General features: G+C 29.2%; 4 protein-coding genes across 8 annotated transcripts; 2 read left to right on the top strand and 2 right to left on the bottom strand.

Annotated features, from left to right (window-relative positions):
* Nucleotides 1-81: 81 nt before the first annotated feature.
* LOC130896967 (monocarboxylate transporter 10-like) lies at nucleotides 82-7,104 on the bottom strand. Of its 2 annotated transcripts, none has more exons than XM_057805409.1 (8): nucleotides 6,304-7,104; nucleotides 5,773-5,893; nucleotides 5,553-5,679; nucleotides 5,356-5,499; nucleotides 3,233-3,519; nucleotides 1,515-1,881; nucleotides 323-517; nucleotides 82-250 (listed from the first exon to the last, which is right to left on the bottom strand). In XM_057805409.1, the coding sequence occupies exons 2-8, from the start codon at nucleotides 5,860-5,862 to the stop codon at nucleotides 114-116; spliced, it is 1,347 nt and encodes a 448-aa protein (XP_057661392.1). In that variant the 5' UTR covers nucleotides 5,863-5,893; nucleotides 6,304-7,104; the 3' UTR covers nucleotides 82-113. The 2 variants fall into 2 exon arrangements, with proteins under 2 accessions (XP_057661392.1, XP_057661393.1); XM_057805410.1 differs by having other exon boundaries at nucleotides 5,773-5,921; nucleotides 6,304-6,510.
* LOC130896970 (probable 39S ribosomal protein L49, mitochondrial) lies at nucleotides 7,058-7,965 on the top strand. Its single transcript, XM_057805416.1, has 2 exons — nucleotides 7,058-7,349; nucleotides 7,402-7,965. Exons 1-2 carry the CDS (start codon nucleotides 7,290-7,292, stop codon nucleotides 7,864-7,866), a joined length of 525 nt encoding a protein of 174 aa, XP_057661399.1. The 5' UTR covers nucleotides 7,058-7,289; the 3' UTR covers nucleotides 7,867-7,965.
* On the bottom strand, nucleotides 7,402-14,433 carry LOC130896965 (leucine-zipper-like transcriptional regulator 1). 4 transcript variants are annotated; one of them, XR_009059642.1, is made up of 13 exons: nucleotides 14,248-14,380; nucleotides 13,945-14,112; nucleotides 13,740-13,892; nucleotides 13,414-13,687; nucleotides 13,202-13,365; nucleotides 12,838-13,143; nucleotides 12,572-12,786; nucleotides 12,331-12,517; nucleotides 12,019-12,277; nucleotides 10,473-10,682; nucleotides 10,129-10,413; nucleotides 9,822-10,072; nucleotides 7,402-9,573 (listed from the first exon to the last, which is right to left on the bottom strand). XR_009059642.1 is itself a non-coding variant. In XM_057805408.1 (12 exons), the coding sequence occupies exons 2-12, from the start codon at nucleotides 14,061-14,063 to the stop codon at nucleotides 9,941-9,943; spliced, it is 2,304 nt and encodes a 767-aa protein (XP_057661391.1). In that variant the 5' UTR covers nucleotides 14,064-14,112; nucleotides 14,248-14,433; the 3' UTR covers nucleotides 8,644-9,940. The 4 variants fall into 4 exon arrangements, 2 of the variants coding, with proteins under 2 accessions (XP_057661391.1, XP_057661390.1); XR_009059643.1 differs by lacking the exon at nucleotides 14,248-14,380 and having other exon boundaries at nucleotides 13,945-14,208; XM_057805408.1 differs by having other exon boundaries at nucleotides 8,644-10,072; nucleotides 14,248-14,433.
* Nucleotides 14,426-15,247, top strand: LOC130896969 (transcription initiation factor TFIID subunit 12). Its single transcript, XM_057805415.1, has 2 exons — nucleotides 14,426-14,692; nucleotides 14,746-15,247. The coding sequence occupies exons 1-2, from the start codon at nucleotides 14,500-14,502 to the stop codon at nucleotides 15,180-15,182; spliced, it is 630 nt and encodes a 209-aa protein (XP_057661398.1). The 5' UTR covers nucleotides 14,426-14,499; the 3' UTR covers nucleotides 15,183-15,247.
* The last annotated feature ends 437 nt before the right edge of the window (nucleotides 15,248-15,684 follow it).

Genomic DNA, 15,684 nt, shown 5'->3' with positions numbered 1-15,684 from the left:
AAAGATCGATTCTTGGCTTGTCAGAGTCAACTTCCCTATTAGCATCGAATAGATTGTTTTTATTAAAATTAAAGGCGGTAATAATAAAATAATTATTTATTTAAATTAAAAATTCAACAAACATGATTATTAACAGAAATTTTTCTTGTAAAACAAGTTTCAAAAATCCATAAAATAACACAAAAACACGACAATATCGATGATGCATGTAACGCAGGTTTGTACGAACTAAAGGCATCATGTACAACACCTAAAATGGTACACACAAAAAATTGTTTTTTCAAAATAAATATACAGAGTGTGCTTTAAAAATCATACTTACCTATAATTGGACCGATAACTAACGAGATTGCACCAGTGAAAAACATTTGAAAGCCATTGGCGGCTACGAATTTATCCAAAGGAACTAGCTTTGGTATGATAACAGATTGATATACAGCCCTCATCCCTTTGGTTGCACCAATGATGCTACAGGCGATGTATACTATGATATACGATTGCGTATACAACGTCAATACTGAAATAACGATACGCTATCATTACTGAAATGATTGTTTAGTTAATATCTTCTAATGAAATTTGAAAAAGCTTCAAAATTCAGTGGTGAAATGGAATTGATATGAACTAGTTTTTGTTTCCTCTATTCATTTCACAAAACAACCTATTAAGTAATTTCAACATAACCTCAAACGAACCTTGTAAACTTGAACGTCATTTGAAAGCAACCATGACACTTCTACAGGTTTTAGCGGGAAAATTGAAAATATTGATGAAAATTAGAATTGAATTGAGATAGTTTTTTTTTCAGCGAAATATAACTATTTTGGTGTAATGGACATAAACTAAACTAGTTTTTGATAAATTATTAACAAATCTGTTCGATTTTCGTCAATATAAGATAGAAAAATTTATCTATTTGATTTTATAAAATACCCTATTGAGCATTTTCCATATAACCTCAAACGACTGTGAGTTTTGTAAACGGGAAAATTTGAAAATATTTATGAATCTGTAAAATTAGTTCTTTATCTCAGTTAAATATCAGTATTTAGATAAAATAAACATAATATGAATCAGTTTTTGATTGGTTTGTAGCTCGTCAATATTGAATTCATTTTATTAAAATGTGGTAAGAGTAGAATGAAAAATAAGGGTATTAAGCTCTCTTATAGTTCACAAAAAAACTCTATGGAGTATTTTCAACATAACCTCAAACGAAGTTTTTCCTTTCACGTATTTGGAGAGTAACCAAAATTCATGAAAATTTAAAATAATTAAAGATAAATTGCGAGGTTAACTTTTTCTACACCCGAAGAAGCGGTTGATGGGTTCAAATAACAAGTTTTGGAGGTACCTCAATCGGAAAGGACAATTGGTTCAAACGCATATAAAAGTGTTCTCATATTAATGGAGAATATTTTGATAAACAATAAATCCATATTTAATTATAAATTTTTGCTTTTATTTGTCTATCTCAAAAATTAAATAGCAACAGTCGTATTCAACGTACTTACATGTTCTAGCGACAGTAGCGGTTAATAGGGCACTAACGTACACCCATTTCGGATTAGCTTTAAAATAATGACACACCATCGGAATAATCAATCTTCCAATTATATCGAAACCGAATTGTACGGAAGTAACATTGGCCACTTCGTTACTTTTAAAATTAGAAAGTTCCGGAAGGACGACTTGCATCATCAGAACCATATTGAGCTCAGCGGCAAACGATACGCCCAAACAAATGATAGCCACAGTATATGACGGTTGTTTAAGTAACGTCAAATCGAATATACTGATTAATTTCGATGTAATTGTGTCCTTTTTGATGGGTCGAGTAGTTTCTTTGTAGATTTTATTTGTGCTATTTTCAACGTTTGTCTAAAACAAAAGTGTGATGAAGTTGCAACATTCGAACGGTCAAAATCAAATAATTTCATCAAAATAAAGCCGCCATGATGGTTATAACACCAATCACAGAAAATTATGCCACAATTTTTAAAGGAAATTACATTCTATACGTTGGTTATAATGTCTTATTTGTCATTTTTTATAATTTGAATTGAAGTTGATAACATATTTTTTATAATTTTATAATGATTAATATTCCGTTAATTTTCTTTTGGTTTTATTGAATTTAAAAAAATAGTGAGCTCACAATATCGTTCAATGATAACAACCGAGAAAAAATTCAAATGTAAATTTCCTCTGGCTCAATTAGAGCATGGTTTCTATCCTTTTAAATTCCATTTACTCTTCGTATCCTCGTTTAGATCTCCTTTTCTCTCTTACAAAACATGCTTTTACTCTTTCAGTCCTCGTACTCTCTCTAGGTCCTGTTCCCTCTTCTAAGAATCTTTAAGATCCTTCTTTCTCTTTCTCTAGATCCCTCTTTCTCATCCTAGACCCTGTTTTGTCTCTTTTAGATCCTATTCTCCTTTCTATGACTCTCAAGATCTCATTTTTTTCATCCCACATCCTTTTTTTGTCTATTTTATGTTGTGTTTTCTCTTTATGATCAATTGTAGGTCCTATTTCCTTTTTTAGATTCAGTTTCCTCTTTTTTGGATTTTGTTTTGTCTCTTAGATCCTGTTCTCCCTCCTTTGACTTTTCAAAATCCAGTTCCCTCTTCTTTGACTCTTCAAGATCCCATTTTCTCTTTCTGAACAATTTCAAGTCCATTTTTCTCATTCTAAATCCTGTTTTGTCTTTCAAATCCTGGTTTGCTATCTCAGTTGCTTACAGTTTCTAGTATCTTTCCTTAAAATCTCTTATGAACCAATTGTAGGGCCTATTTTTTTAAAATTTAATTTCCTTTCTTTTGGATTTTGTTTTGGTTTTTTTAGATACCTTTTAGACTCTTTTCTAGTCTGTTTTGTCTTCTTAGACAATTTTAGATTCGATTTGTTCTTTCAGATCCTGATTTTTTTTCCCAGATTCCTTTAAATCCTGTCTTTCGCTTATAGATCCTATTTGACTTTTTTTAGATCCTAATACCCTTTTCATCCCGTTTACTACCTTTTATATTGTCTCTTTCTTAGATCATTTTACATTCTGTTAGATTTTTATTCAACAGATTAAAATAATAAATAAATAATAAAAATAACGAAATTTAAAAGCTATATTAAAATTTTTGTATTACGAAATATAGTAAAAACTCAATGCACATTATTCAATATTGAAAGGTTTGGGGTTAAAAAGAAGAATTTTCAACTAATAGAAGGAACTTACCTGTTTGGTATTATTTAAAGTGACCAATTCGTCCCGTTGGACTTCCTTCTTTGGTAGTGGTTTTAACAACAAACAACCGATAAATGATAAAAGTGATATGAAAAATAAAATCAAAACAGTGTATTTTCTTCCTACTTTAGTCACTAAAATATCACATATTTTCGGAGAAATCACTGAAAATAGAGTAGCACCTGTCGTTGATATACTGACTGCTAAAGTAAGTCTTTTTTTGAAATATGTATTTGTTGCTAAGTACGTCGCTGGCATTAAAATACCTTGACCGATACCTGAAAATCGGATAATTCTATTCAATTACAACTAATTTATTAACTTTATATTGATTTATATAAATTAATTTGATAGATCTTTTGTGTATGATATTTATTGTAACAACAAACACATCTAATAGTTTCCAATAGATTTTATGCTACATTGCCAAGTTTCACTTTACGCAAAAATTTAGGGTTATAAGATATATATTATTTGCTAATAATCATGAAATAGTTGGTTCTTGATACTCAATTTATTGAAAAATTATCTTATTTAATATTTTTATTTGAGAACATTAAGAAAAAAATGTTCAATTGACATAAATGTACGACCAAACTTTTCATTATAATTTTAACGAATTCTTAGAGGTGTTCAATTTGCCAATAATGCGATTATGAAAAAAAGAAGAATAACAATAAATCAATTTAATGGTTTAAGAACATCTACACATTGAATTTAAAGTGAAGTAGACATTTTAAATATTAAATTATGACTCATTTTACTTGGCCGTTAGTGATCAATTGTTTGTTTTCGAAAATTTTAATTAATTGTATAGTGGTTGTGAATAAATTTTGTGGTTTTGTTTGTATTTAAATAGTTATCCTATAGGATCAATTAGAATAGTGCCTAAGTGTTAAAACATTAGATTACCAACAAAATTGTTAGTTATGTAGTTCGCAGCTGCTTGAATAAATATTGGATCACTTTTCACAGGTAAATTTCATTTTCTTCATTCCCTACTATTAATTTTAAATATATAAGATACAAAAAAAAACTTTTATATTTTGAAAATTGATAAGGTCAAGATATAGGTGTAACATGATTATAAAAATAGGTTCAATTGATTTTTGGATACATTCTTTAAATAGAGTGAATGGAATATCTATAAGAACAAAGGTATTATGTTCTCAACATTTCACTGATAAATGTTTTTATAGAAACTTAAAGCTAAAAGTTTGATGACAGTCACTCTTCTAACAATAATTCTTATATCATTTTTTATAATTGAATGCTTTAAAAATCATAAAAATTCGAAAAACTTACTGTTGCCTTAATATGAAATAATATTACAGCAACTTTTTGACTCAAAATAAAAAAGAATTGATAAAACTTTTCAGGAAAACTGTCTGCCAAAAATTTATTGAGAGGATTTCCAAGAAAATTAAAATGTGAATATATTTCCCAATTATATGAGAACTTTTCAAATTCATTCATTTATTTAAAGTCAATTACATATTCAAGTGACAATATTGGCTCATTATAAATGATATTAAAAAGATAAAAATTATAAGAATAAAGTAATAGTAATAATAACAGTTATTAATTAATTTAAGTACAAAAAATATTAAGCTACATGAAATTGTTCCATCGTAAAATCATATTTTTTACTATACACATAAGATTCAGTTTTTGTGCAAAATGAATTTAGTTTAAATTTTATTAGAAAAATCTTAAATTTACAATAAATTCTGTTCATTTTTTATATTATAATGAGTCATATGCAATCACCATCCTGGGTCCAAACTTTTATTTATTGCTTCTTTGTTTTTTAAATCAATGTATACACACATGGTCTGGTACTACATATTAACAGTAGTAAGAGGTAAAGAAGAATTTTATGAGATGATTGACATTAAAGAAAAAGGCAGCTCCACAAGGAAAAGAATAACAATATGAAATAAAAAGAATATTAAAATTTTTATAAATAATGAAGTTATTAATGAGAATAGGTTATATTAGTACAATGTTGCCAGATATTAAAAAAGGTATGTAGATTGAGGGAATTTTTATTTATCACTATAAATACAGGAATATATTAAAATATATCCACAAATAAGTTTATTTATACTTACCTGTGATAAAAGAAATTGTAAATACCAATAAAGTATATGTGGCAGCAAAAGCTGTAATAAATATTCCTGAGCACCAAATTGCGGCACCAATAAACGCTATTGTGCGAAATTGATATTTTTTTAATAAAGGGCTTCCAAAAAAACCTGAAAAAATTGTAAATCACCTGATCGCTAATTTTTTTTTACAATTAACTTACCTACTATACAGTAGAGAGAACTTTGTAAATGCAATAAAAGAGAAATTTGAGCAGCACTAACCCCCATAGATTTCAAATCTGCTCCAAATATAATACCGAAACATGAAACTAGAGTTGATAGACTAGCCTAGAATATTTTTTTTTCAATTTGAACATATTTTACAACAAAAGTTACTTTTTGACTACAATATATATTATAATAAAAAAAATTGGTACATACATTAAGTAAAATTATGGCAAAAATAATAACCCAACCGTATCCTCCATCAGGTTGTACTTGTTCTTCCTTTTTTTTAGTCTGTTCATTCATAGTGACTCACTCTTTATGTACTTACATATATCTAGGATGTAATTAAAATTTTTCAAAAACTAATTAAAACAAAGAGATTAGTTAAATGGATACAGATGTTTATTTTGTTAGATAAAAAAATTGAATTAATTAGTTTTATCTTTTCATACATTTTGTATAAATTTAGTTTCTTTGTGAAAAAAAGAAATTATCAATAGTTAATTCTTTCCCACCTCGTATTTTTCTTTCATTATATCAATTTACGATAAGCAGTACAAACAACATAATTACTGCAGTTAATTATTACAAAATCAACTACTGAATTTATTAAAAATTTTAATTTGTTTGTAAAAAATATTAACTTAAGTTCTCCAAAAATCAAGTTTTGTTGGTCAGTTTAAACTGAACAATGATATTATTAACTATAATTTAAAAAATTAGAAAAAGGAAATAAAAACTTACGTGCATAAAATATTTACAAATGTCTTGATTTTCATATTCATTTGCTATATACTAGCCATATATCTTATCAGATTATATAAATTAGTAAAATAATAAACACTTTATAATGAACATTTTCTCGTTTTCTTTTCAATTAAGAATTCATAATTTGACTACAGGTACGTAAACAAAATAAAGGTTATCTATGAACAGAGTTCAAACGAGGCTAAAATTTTGTCACGTTGTTGCCAAGTAAACAAAAAAATTCGAATATGTTTTTCTTACAAATAATTAATTTAACATTCAACAAACTATTATCTGGGCCTAAAGAAAAAGGAGGAGAACAAAACCAGGGCCACAGAGAATTAACCTTCGAGGCTCCATTGGAAATAAAATGCGCTTGCAACGAAGCTGCCGCGGAAGATCACTAAGGGGATCACACTCTTAATGAGTCTGATGAACCTAAGGTTTGATGGCGGGCATCAAAACAGCCCAAGCACTACACCTGGGTGCGTATGAAATAGAAAACGAAGATTTCTGGCACTTAAAGACATCCCACATTCTAGACTTTTTGAAAGGAGTGGGATTAATTGATCAGCTGTAAACACTGGATCCTCCAGCATCGCAGCAAGAAAGGAGGACACAATAGATCCTTTGGGTCGCAGTGTATACGAGATCCCAAATACACACATACAACTATTATTGATTTAGTAAAAAAGAAAAATTTAGGAAACTTTAATGAAACAATTGAAATAAATTATATAACAAATTTAACAGAAGAGCCGGCAACACCGTAATATGAGTATTTAATAATTTAATACTAGACGGTATTTGAAGTAGTTTTATATTTTATTATGTTATATAATAACAATCTTGATAATAGTCCTTCAAAATTATCATTTTAATAAATAAACTATTGAATTTGCTTAAATACATAGATAAAAAGAGTCATAACATACAAATAAAAAAGAAGAATCTTCCTAGCCAAAAAAATTAATTAAATAAATATGTCTGTAAGGTATAATTTTATAAATATATTACGTAAACCTTATATAATATTTAATAAGGTAGGTTAATTTTATTTATTAGATTGTTTCTAAAATTTTAGACTTATTTTAGTTCATACAAGTAAGAAATGGAAGTTACACAGCTTCTCCATTTCTGGAAGATGTAGGAGAAATAACTACAAAATTTGAAAAAACAAACGATCCAAATGAATGGAAATACGTAGAAAGAGCCCTTCCACCATCAATAATTCCCGAACCAATTTCAAAAGACAGGTCCGCTTCTGGATGGAAACCGCAAGGTGAAAATTTAAAAGATAAAGCTTATTTTATCCAAAGAACGAAAAATCACATGTTACCTGTTTATTTAAAAATATCTCAGGGTGGTTTGAAGCGACATACAATCATTAAAAAAATCCAGGGTGACATCAACGTTTTAGAAAAAGAATTATTGGAATTTCTTCAGCCAGAATCATTTAAACCAATAAGAAGCCAGGTGAATGAGTTTGTGGGTTATATTAGAATAAATGGTGATTTTGTTAATGCTACAAAATATTTTTTTGAAAAAAGGAACTTTTAGAATGATAAAATTTTGTATAGTTTTTTTCTTCAAATGTTTACAGCATTTTAATGTTAATTTTTTTGCTCCATAGTTATGAAAATAAATAGAATAAATAAATTTTTTATATTGTAAAGTAAGTAGTACGAGGGTTGTCTAGAAAATGCCTTATATTACTGGAAATAAGTTATAACCATTTGACAGTTAAATTATAACTTTTGATTTGGGAGTTCTTAGACCCAACTTCATCTCTACCACTGGAAATAGGTTATAATCATCTGGCAGATAAATGATAACTTGTTATTTAAGAGTTCTTAGACCTAACTTCATTTCTATCACTATAAATAGGTTATAATTATTTTAGAGATACTTGATTTGACATTCGAGAATTCTTGAACATACCTTCATCTCTTTAATTGGAAATAGGTTATAATCATTTGACAGATGATTTATAATTTTTCATTAGAGTTTTTGGTAAATGAGGTCGTATGAAAACGATGTTTGTTGTGTAGAAAATTTTTTGCTGAACTAAATCTGGATATAAATGTCGTTTATTCTATTTTCCACCAAGAAAAAGTCTTGAAAAACTTCCAGGATTTTCTGGTCTAATTATTTTAATGCCATGCTTTATAAGTATATAACCATTTTGATGTCAAGATGGCGGTGCTGACCAGAAAATTTGTTACTTTATATATAGCCCTCGTATTATGAGAATGTATCAAAATTTGAAAAATGGTGAACTAATATAGGAAAAAAAGGAATTTATTTATCATCCGAACTTTTATAAATAAAACACGATGAGAAAAATAGTTTATTCAATAGTTTCAATATTTAAATTTCCAAGTAATAAATTGTATTTTGAATCAAAAAAATCAAAATTGTAGAATTTTTTTAAATAAAAATAAATCGATTTTTGTGAATTCATACAAAAAAATTAGTTTTCGTTACTAGTAGTTATATAGAAACAAATTGAAATGTTTTTGTAACATTTTTTAATGAAATCTTTGTGACTAAATCAGTAAATTATGTTTTATACTCAATCTATTACTGTTCACCCGTATTTAACCAATAATTTCACTTTTTTCGACAAATTTTCAAAAAACATTTGATTGTACATTTGAATTATTATTGATATTATTCCCATAAAATTAAATTTTTTTCAAATTATAGTGACTCCATTCTACAAAAATGTGAAAATGCTTTCGAAATTATCATGAATGTATACGAGGGTCTTTCAGAAAACGACTATTTGAAAAGATTGAAAAAATATATCATTAATCATTATGAATTCGGAAAAATCATTGATAATAGTTATCAAAACCCAATTAAGATTGACACATAAAACAATTTGGTATGTTTAATCGATTTTTTTTGGAAACTTACAATGGAAACTAATTTTTCGTTTCAAGTTTTTATTTTAAAAACATTTCGAGATGTCCCTGTAACATTTTTAATTTAATACAAGTGATAGAAACAATAAATTATGCTTTATACTTATTTCATTAATGTCCACCCGTTTTAACCAATAATTTCAATTTTTTTATAACTTTTTAAAATATATTTGATGGTACATTTGAACTACTATTGAAATTCACTATATTTTCGACAAAAACATAATTTTAATCAAAATCTAGCTATGAATTCTACAAAAAAGTTGAAAAACAGCCTTTAAAGTATTAAGAATATAATACATACGAGGTACCTTCAGAAAACAACCATTAGAAATATCTGGAAGAAATTTATTATCAATTAGTATGTAAATGATATTTTTACATGAAAACAATTGAATATGATAAACAATCAATTAATTGTTTTTATTGTAATAAAAGCAAAATGTGTGAATAAATATATCAATCCATAAGAGGTTAAATGAGAATTTACAAAAAATTATCAAATGGCAAATAATTCGAACCAAATATAAAAATAGAAGAAAAAAAACAACTGAATTTGTAGAATTATCCAATTGAAAAACTCACACATCTTTGTATTCGAGTTTTTCCAACAAACTTCTATCGATAATGGCCGAAATAACAGTAATCAATATAATCGTTACTCGTCTCAAAGTTAACTTCATATCCTTTCTCATCAACGACAATCATTGATCCAAATTTAACAGAGAATTCGAAACGTCGTTACGCATATTCGATTCCATACTTTCCGCAAGAACTTCTAATATATCCAGAATTAATTCTTTACTCAGCAAACGCAATCTGGGTAATTTCGCCACCTAAACATAAAAAATTCATCAGACCCAAATACCTTGTGTAAATTTTGAAAGTTTACTTTGGTAAAATGGTGAACGATTAAATCCAAAGCGTATTTTTTCATATCTGTGGCTTGCATTTTATCTGCGGCTTCTAAAATTTGTATAACATTTTCGAAAGTGACGTTCATTTCGAGATTCTGTTTACAAAAAGCTTGTAGGCGATTGTTGGTGAAACCGTAAAAGAAAGGGGCCGAGAAGAGGTAGAGAGAATCTTCAGGAGGCATATTTACATCACCATAATAGATATATCGTAGTAGGGAATCGAATGATTCTTTTGATGGTATCATTTCACCTATTTGGATCTGAAAATAGGAAAAAAATTGTAAAATTTATTAGATTTTTATGTATGGAGTTTATTTACGTTAACTTTGCTATCAGCTGGCATAAATGATCTAAACATGGCTTCAAAATACCCACATCGAGCTGCTAGGATAGTTTTATGAGCCGGAATGAGATTTCCGTCTAAGTTCAAATCGATGTCGCAGAATTCTTTACCGGTTACTCGTAAAAACATCGCCATATCTTGTTCTAGGGAACCTCCGGCTGTATCGAATTGATTTTCAGCAAGGGCCTGAAGAAAAATTTGCATTAAACCTGTTTTTATTAAAATTTACTAGATTTATACTACCATAACATGTGTAAAACTAACACCTCTAAGTGTATAAATTGTAGAAATTTGTGGTATAAAAGTAGGGGTAATAGTCTTTTTAAATAGATTTACATTTCACTTGTATAGCTCAAAATAATTCAAAACTTTAGTTGAAAAATAGAAATAGCGTGATTAGTAGCTTCTAGAACTGGGTAAATATGACAAAAGTTAATAGTCAGGGAGAAACCCAATAAGTTAAAATCGACTAATAAATAACTTATTTACTTTTTTCTCTAAATTTTTCTTCACATCTCTTGGAATATTCTGATGATAACTAAGTTATATCCCCATAATTGCACTCCACAAGTCGATGCAGATAAACTATAAGAAACAAAAAGTCTCAAACAATTAGCCACTAATTTTTTTATATTTCAACTGAAGTTCTTCTCTTTTAACATGCACTCTCCAAGGAATTCAAGTTCAAGAACTGGTTATTATTGTGAACTAGTCCCATCTTTTTGTGAAATTGTAGATAACTGTTGGTTGATTCTTCATTGCACTTTCCTACTGCTAAAATGGCTAATATAAATATAAAACATGTTCTAGTACACTTTCCTAGTGGTAGTCCAACTTTGATATCTTCAAGATCAGAGTAGGTTTCTTCTTCCAATTTTAAAATACATAAGAAACAATTGTAACACTTTTCTCTTCTAAAGATTTATCTACAATGTTAGTTGTCTTCGGACTCCTTAAATATGGGCAGCAATGAGATCTGCATGAAAATGCCTCATGTGGTGGTTTTTCAAGATCCTTATTTGTTGCACTGGATAAGACTTTGTATAAGACATCTAGAAGAGTGATACCCCCATAATTCACGCAGTTTGTTACATCCCCCTTCTTATCTACTGGGTAAATAATTATATAAATAATCACTCATTAATTTGACATCTGCTCTTGGTCCCATACACTTTTAATCAAATTCACTCCCTCAACCCTAAGAGTTCACCACCGTACATTATAACCTCTATTCGAATCCCATTCCTACTGTCAATTTTGTCATTCTTCACATATTACTGTCTCCTCTTCTTCCTCTTTTCTTTCTGTTTTGTCATTTAGCAGTTCATTGAAATAATCCCTCCACTTGTCCAACTTTTCCCCCCTGTGAGTGAACCCCATATCAGTCCAACATGATATATTGATCAATTTTTAATAATATTTTCACTCAAATTAGATTTTTCCCAAAACTGAAGATTAAGATTGAGATTGAGATAAAAATTGGAAATAACCTGCAATAAATTTATTATTAGTTAACACAAACCTTATATTGAGGCATCTGTTTTCTTCTTATAATTTCCACCATTAGACTCCGATCCAAGGTTTCAAATTCAGTACTCATTACTATCTGATTATAATTACTCTCTTTAACTATATATCGTAAACAATGTTCTTTGATAAAGTCCAACTGAAGTTGATCGGCTTTATGTAAAGCGACCAGAACATTTTTTAAACAAATAGTAGCATTTAAGTATTGAACACACAAATGTTCCAATCTCGCCATGTTAAATTGTACTGCCAACCTGAAAAATAAAAATAAACAATTTTTTAATGTTAATAAAAAGAAAAATCATACCTATAAACGTCCATCATCCTCAAAACGATTCTATTAGAAAAAGGATCTTCACCATCTCTACCCCTTTTAGTCGGATCGATACAATCCATGTATATATAATTCAAAACCATTTCGAAAGCTTCAGGATCGGCATCAGGAAGTTTTACTTCCGCTAAAGGTATATCAGCAAAAGGAACATTCGAAGTACCTGAAAAAATAAGTAATATGAAACATAAATCAAAATATTATTTTGAAAACTCACCAAACACTCTTTCTAAATGCTTGTCGCGATCAATTTTAGCCTGTCGAATTAATTTCCTTAAGTAACCGGATCTAGCAGCCACCAAAGCGACGTGACCGGTTATTTTCCTTTCTTCGGGGCCGACAATAAATTGAGTATCACAAAACATTCTAGTTTCAAGTAATTTACCGTAATCTTCGTGTAGGGTACATTTGGGATAATTCGAAAACTGAAATCTAATATTAAAATAATAAATCGACTAGATTTAGTCGTTTTATTATATATACCTATACATCTCTCCGCTTCGAACATTATTATCCCCGGTACCACCGAAAATGAACATGGCATCGCCGACAACAGCAGCTGCATGAAACAACCTACCGGATGGTACAAAAGATTCCGCATCTGGTAATACTATAGACCATTTACGTGAATCTAAATCAAAACAGTGTAAATCATTTGATAGAGTTGAATCTGCAGCTCCACCGAATACATATAAATGTCGATCAAATGACACCATAGTATGTCCGTAACGTCGCGCTGGAGGAGCAGGAGCACCTCGAAGAATGTGTTCAGTAGATATTCTCGTCCAACTAATTATTAAATAAAATATTGATATACAAATGATCAATTTATGAATTTATTACTTACATTTTATCTTTAAAGTCGAATTGAAATAGAGAGTTTGTTATTTTAGCCCCACTTTGACCACTGAAAACAAACATACAATCCCTAGCTACTGCGACGGGGAAATTACAACACGTAGGCGGACATTCACCCTTTTGATCAACTTCCTCCCAACTCTTCACATCGCCCTAAATCACCTATATTAATTATAATAATAAAAATTTTATTTTACTTACAATTAGAGGTATAGTCCACATATCATTCAATCGAGCATTTCCATCATAACCTGCGAATATCCATAGTTTATTATCAAAAACAGCAGCTCCGTGCGCTGATCTAGGTACTGGCGTTTGCCCTGGAAACCATTTCCACTCCACCCATTGACCGGAATTGAATTTATATTCAAATAAATCATTTTTATTTGTTAGATTAGAGTTTGAGTGAATATCACCGGTATAACCACCAAAAACGAACATGGAAGTGTTATAAACAACTGCGGAATGATGATACCTAAATATGTTAAGATACATGTTTAAAAGTTTGATTTCAAGTTATTATATACCTTGGTGCAGGTGGAGATCCCGTAGCGAACGCACGACCCCAACTTTTTTCTTTCACATCAAAACGTAATAAATCGTTCAACATACTTTTACCATTGTCTCCTCCGAACACATAAATAGCATCTTTGTAAGCAACAACTGTGTGTTTACTTCGCCTGAATAGAAAATATTATAGAAAGAATAATTTTTTTGTCCGTAAATTCCTACCTGGCTCCAACAAATTCGTCACATTCTGGCATTCGTTTCCATCTATGAACCGTTTCAAAGGGGCCGATTTCGAGTGTAAGCGCATTTGCATCAGCTACCGTTAAACTACCCATGTTCATAAATTTGATAGATAATTTATTGGGTTGAGTTTTTTAAAAATGTGTTCAGCTACATAAATAAATGATTATTTTTATTCCAAATTGATTCTTCACAATTTCAAAATATATAACAATAATATATCAATTGTCAATAATTCTTCTTCTTATTCAACGAAAATGAAATTATCTACTAAAAATTACTTACCACATGTAATTCACCATTTTTATAAATTTAATTGACGACGATTTATTGATTAAATTATCAAGATCAAGTAGTACAAAAACAAATTACAATTATTTTATTACTTTCAATAATAATATAACAAGAAAGAAAAAATTTATTAAAAATTGCCTTTCACACGTCGTTTCTCATACTTTGACATATGACAATTTCACAAAAAGTCAATCAGATAATTGTACACAAAAGTATTTATTCTGTATTAAATAATTTGTAAATATGTCTGTGCCTAACTTAACAAATAGCATTATTCAACAACAAAATATCGTAATCAATCAAGTTCCCATAACGCATACTATTATGACAAATGTAAGTAACGGGGTACCAGTAGTAAATACAATTCCTCATACAAATTCTGAAGACCACAAAGAAGAAATAAAACCAGGAATGTCTATGGTAGATACGATGACAGGTAAATATTTTTTACCATATTAATTCTTTTATGGAGAAAGGTTTTTTTCGTAGGTACCAATTTAGTTGGAGTACAAAATTTAGTTCATAATATACAAGTTCAAAATCCTATGCAACAACAACAAAAAATTGTCCAACAAAATAATCAGTCGTCAAGCGAACCTTTACAAGTATTGACCAAACAACGCTTACAAGATTTAGTTAGAGAAACAGATCAAACACTAAACTTAGAGGAAGAAGTAGAAGAAATTATCTTGAGTTATGTAGATGAATTTGTTGATAGATGTCTCAATGGTGCAGCTCTGATTGCCAAGAATCGTCACAATAGCACCATCGAAGTTAAAGATGTACAGCAATTTTTGAACAGGAATTACAATATGTGGACTCCCGGTTTTGGTACTGATGAATTGAGGCCTTATAAGAGAAGTTTAACTACAGAAGCACATAAACAGAGAATTGCTCTCATAAGGAAAACTTTGAAAAAATATTAGACATAAACAAATGAAAAGATTTAAATTTTATAACCTTTTTAATCATAAATAACATTAAAAAACTATGTTTGAAGTTTTATTCAGGGGATTGTTTAGTTTTATTAAATTTTCCAAAAAACTTTCTAATTACTCGATTTTTTCACATAATTAATATTAAAGATAAAGAGACCAACATGGGAGTGGAATCTCTCTCTACTGGAGATTAAAATAGAAAATTGTTATTCTACTTTTACCTTATTCCCACTACTTGAAACATCGAATCAGAATTGAAACACGATGTCCTTTCTCTCTCTATCAGTAGCTACGGCCATATATGCAATACTTCTATATGGACAGTTTCTATACGTAAAAGTTGTTCCGACCAAGGAAGACAGAATGTCGACGATTTCTCTACCATCCGGGGTTCCAGCTCGGTTCTGTGCATTCTCAAGCATGCGCAGTATAGATAAAGTGTCTCGCACGAGAGAGAAAATTAATATTGTCGGTACAGTAACGTAGGGAC

The sequence above is a fragment of the Diorhabda carinulata genome, chromosome 8, assembly GCF_026250575.1.
Source record: "Diorhabda carinulata isolate Delta chromosome 8, icDioCari1.1, whole genome shotgun sequence".
Taxonomy (NCBI): domain Eukaryota; kingdom Metazoa; phylum Arthropoda; class Insecta; order Coleoptera; family Chrysomelidae; genus Diorhabda; species Diorhabda carinulata.
Note: the sequence above shows the minus strand (reverse complement) of the source record. Positions and strands in the feature narration are given on the sequence as shown.

Coding starts and splice junctions, on each gene's coding strand:
- LOC130896965 (XM_057805408.1), bottom strand. CDS start 14,063: ATGAACATGGGTAGTTTAACGGTAGCTGATGCAAATGCGCTTACACTC. Junction 12,278..12,330: donor AGGATGATGGACGTTTATAG/GTATGATTTTTC, acceptor TTTATTTTTCAG/GTTGGCAGTACAATTTAACA. Junction 10,414..10,472: donor CAGCTGATAGCAAAGTTAAC/GTAAATAAACTC, acceptor TCCTATTTTCAG/ATCCAAATAGGTGAAATGAT.
- LOC130896967 (XM_057805409.1), bottom strand. CDS start 5,862: ATGAATGAACAGACTAAAAAAAAGGAAGAACAAGTACAACCTGATGGA. Junction 5,500..5,552: donor TTCTCTCTACTGTATAGTAG/GTAAGTTAATTG, acceptor CAATTTTTTCAG/GTTTTTTTGGAAGCCCTTTA. Junction 251..322: donor AGTTATCGGTCCAATTATAG/GTAAGTATGATT, acceptor GTACCATTTTAG/GTGTTGTACATGATGCCTTT.
- LOC130896969 (XM_057805415.1), top strand. CDS start 14,500: ATGTCTGTGCCTAACTTAACAAATAGCATTATTCAACAACAAAATATC. Junction 14,693..14,745: donor TATGGTAGATACGATGACAG/GTAAATATTTTT, acceptor TTTTTTTCGTAG/GTACCAATTTAGTTGGAGTA.
- LOC130896970 (XM_057805416.1), top strand. CDS start 7,290: ATGTCTGTAAGGTATAATTTTATAAATATATTACGTAAACCTTATATA. Junction 7,350..7,401: donor CTTATATAATATTTAATAAG/GTAGGTTAATTT, acceptor GACTTATTTTAG/TTCATACAAGTAAGAAATGG.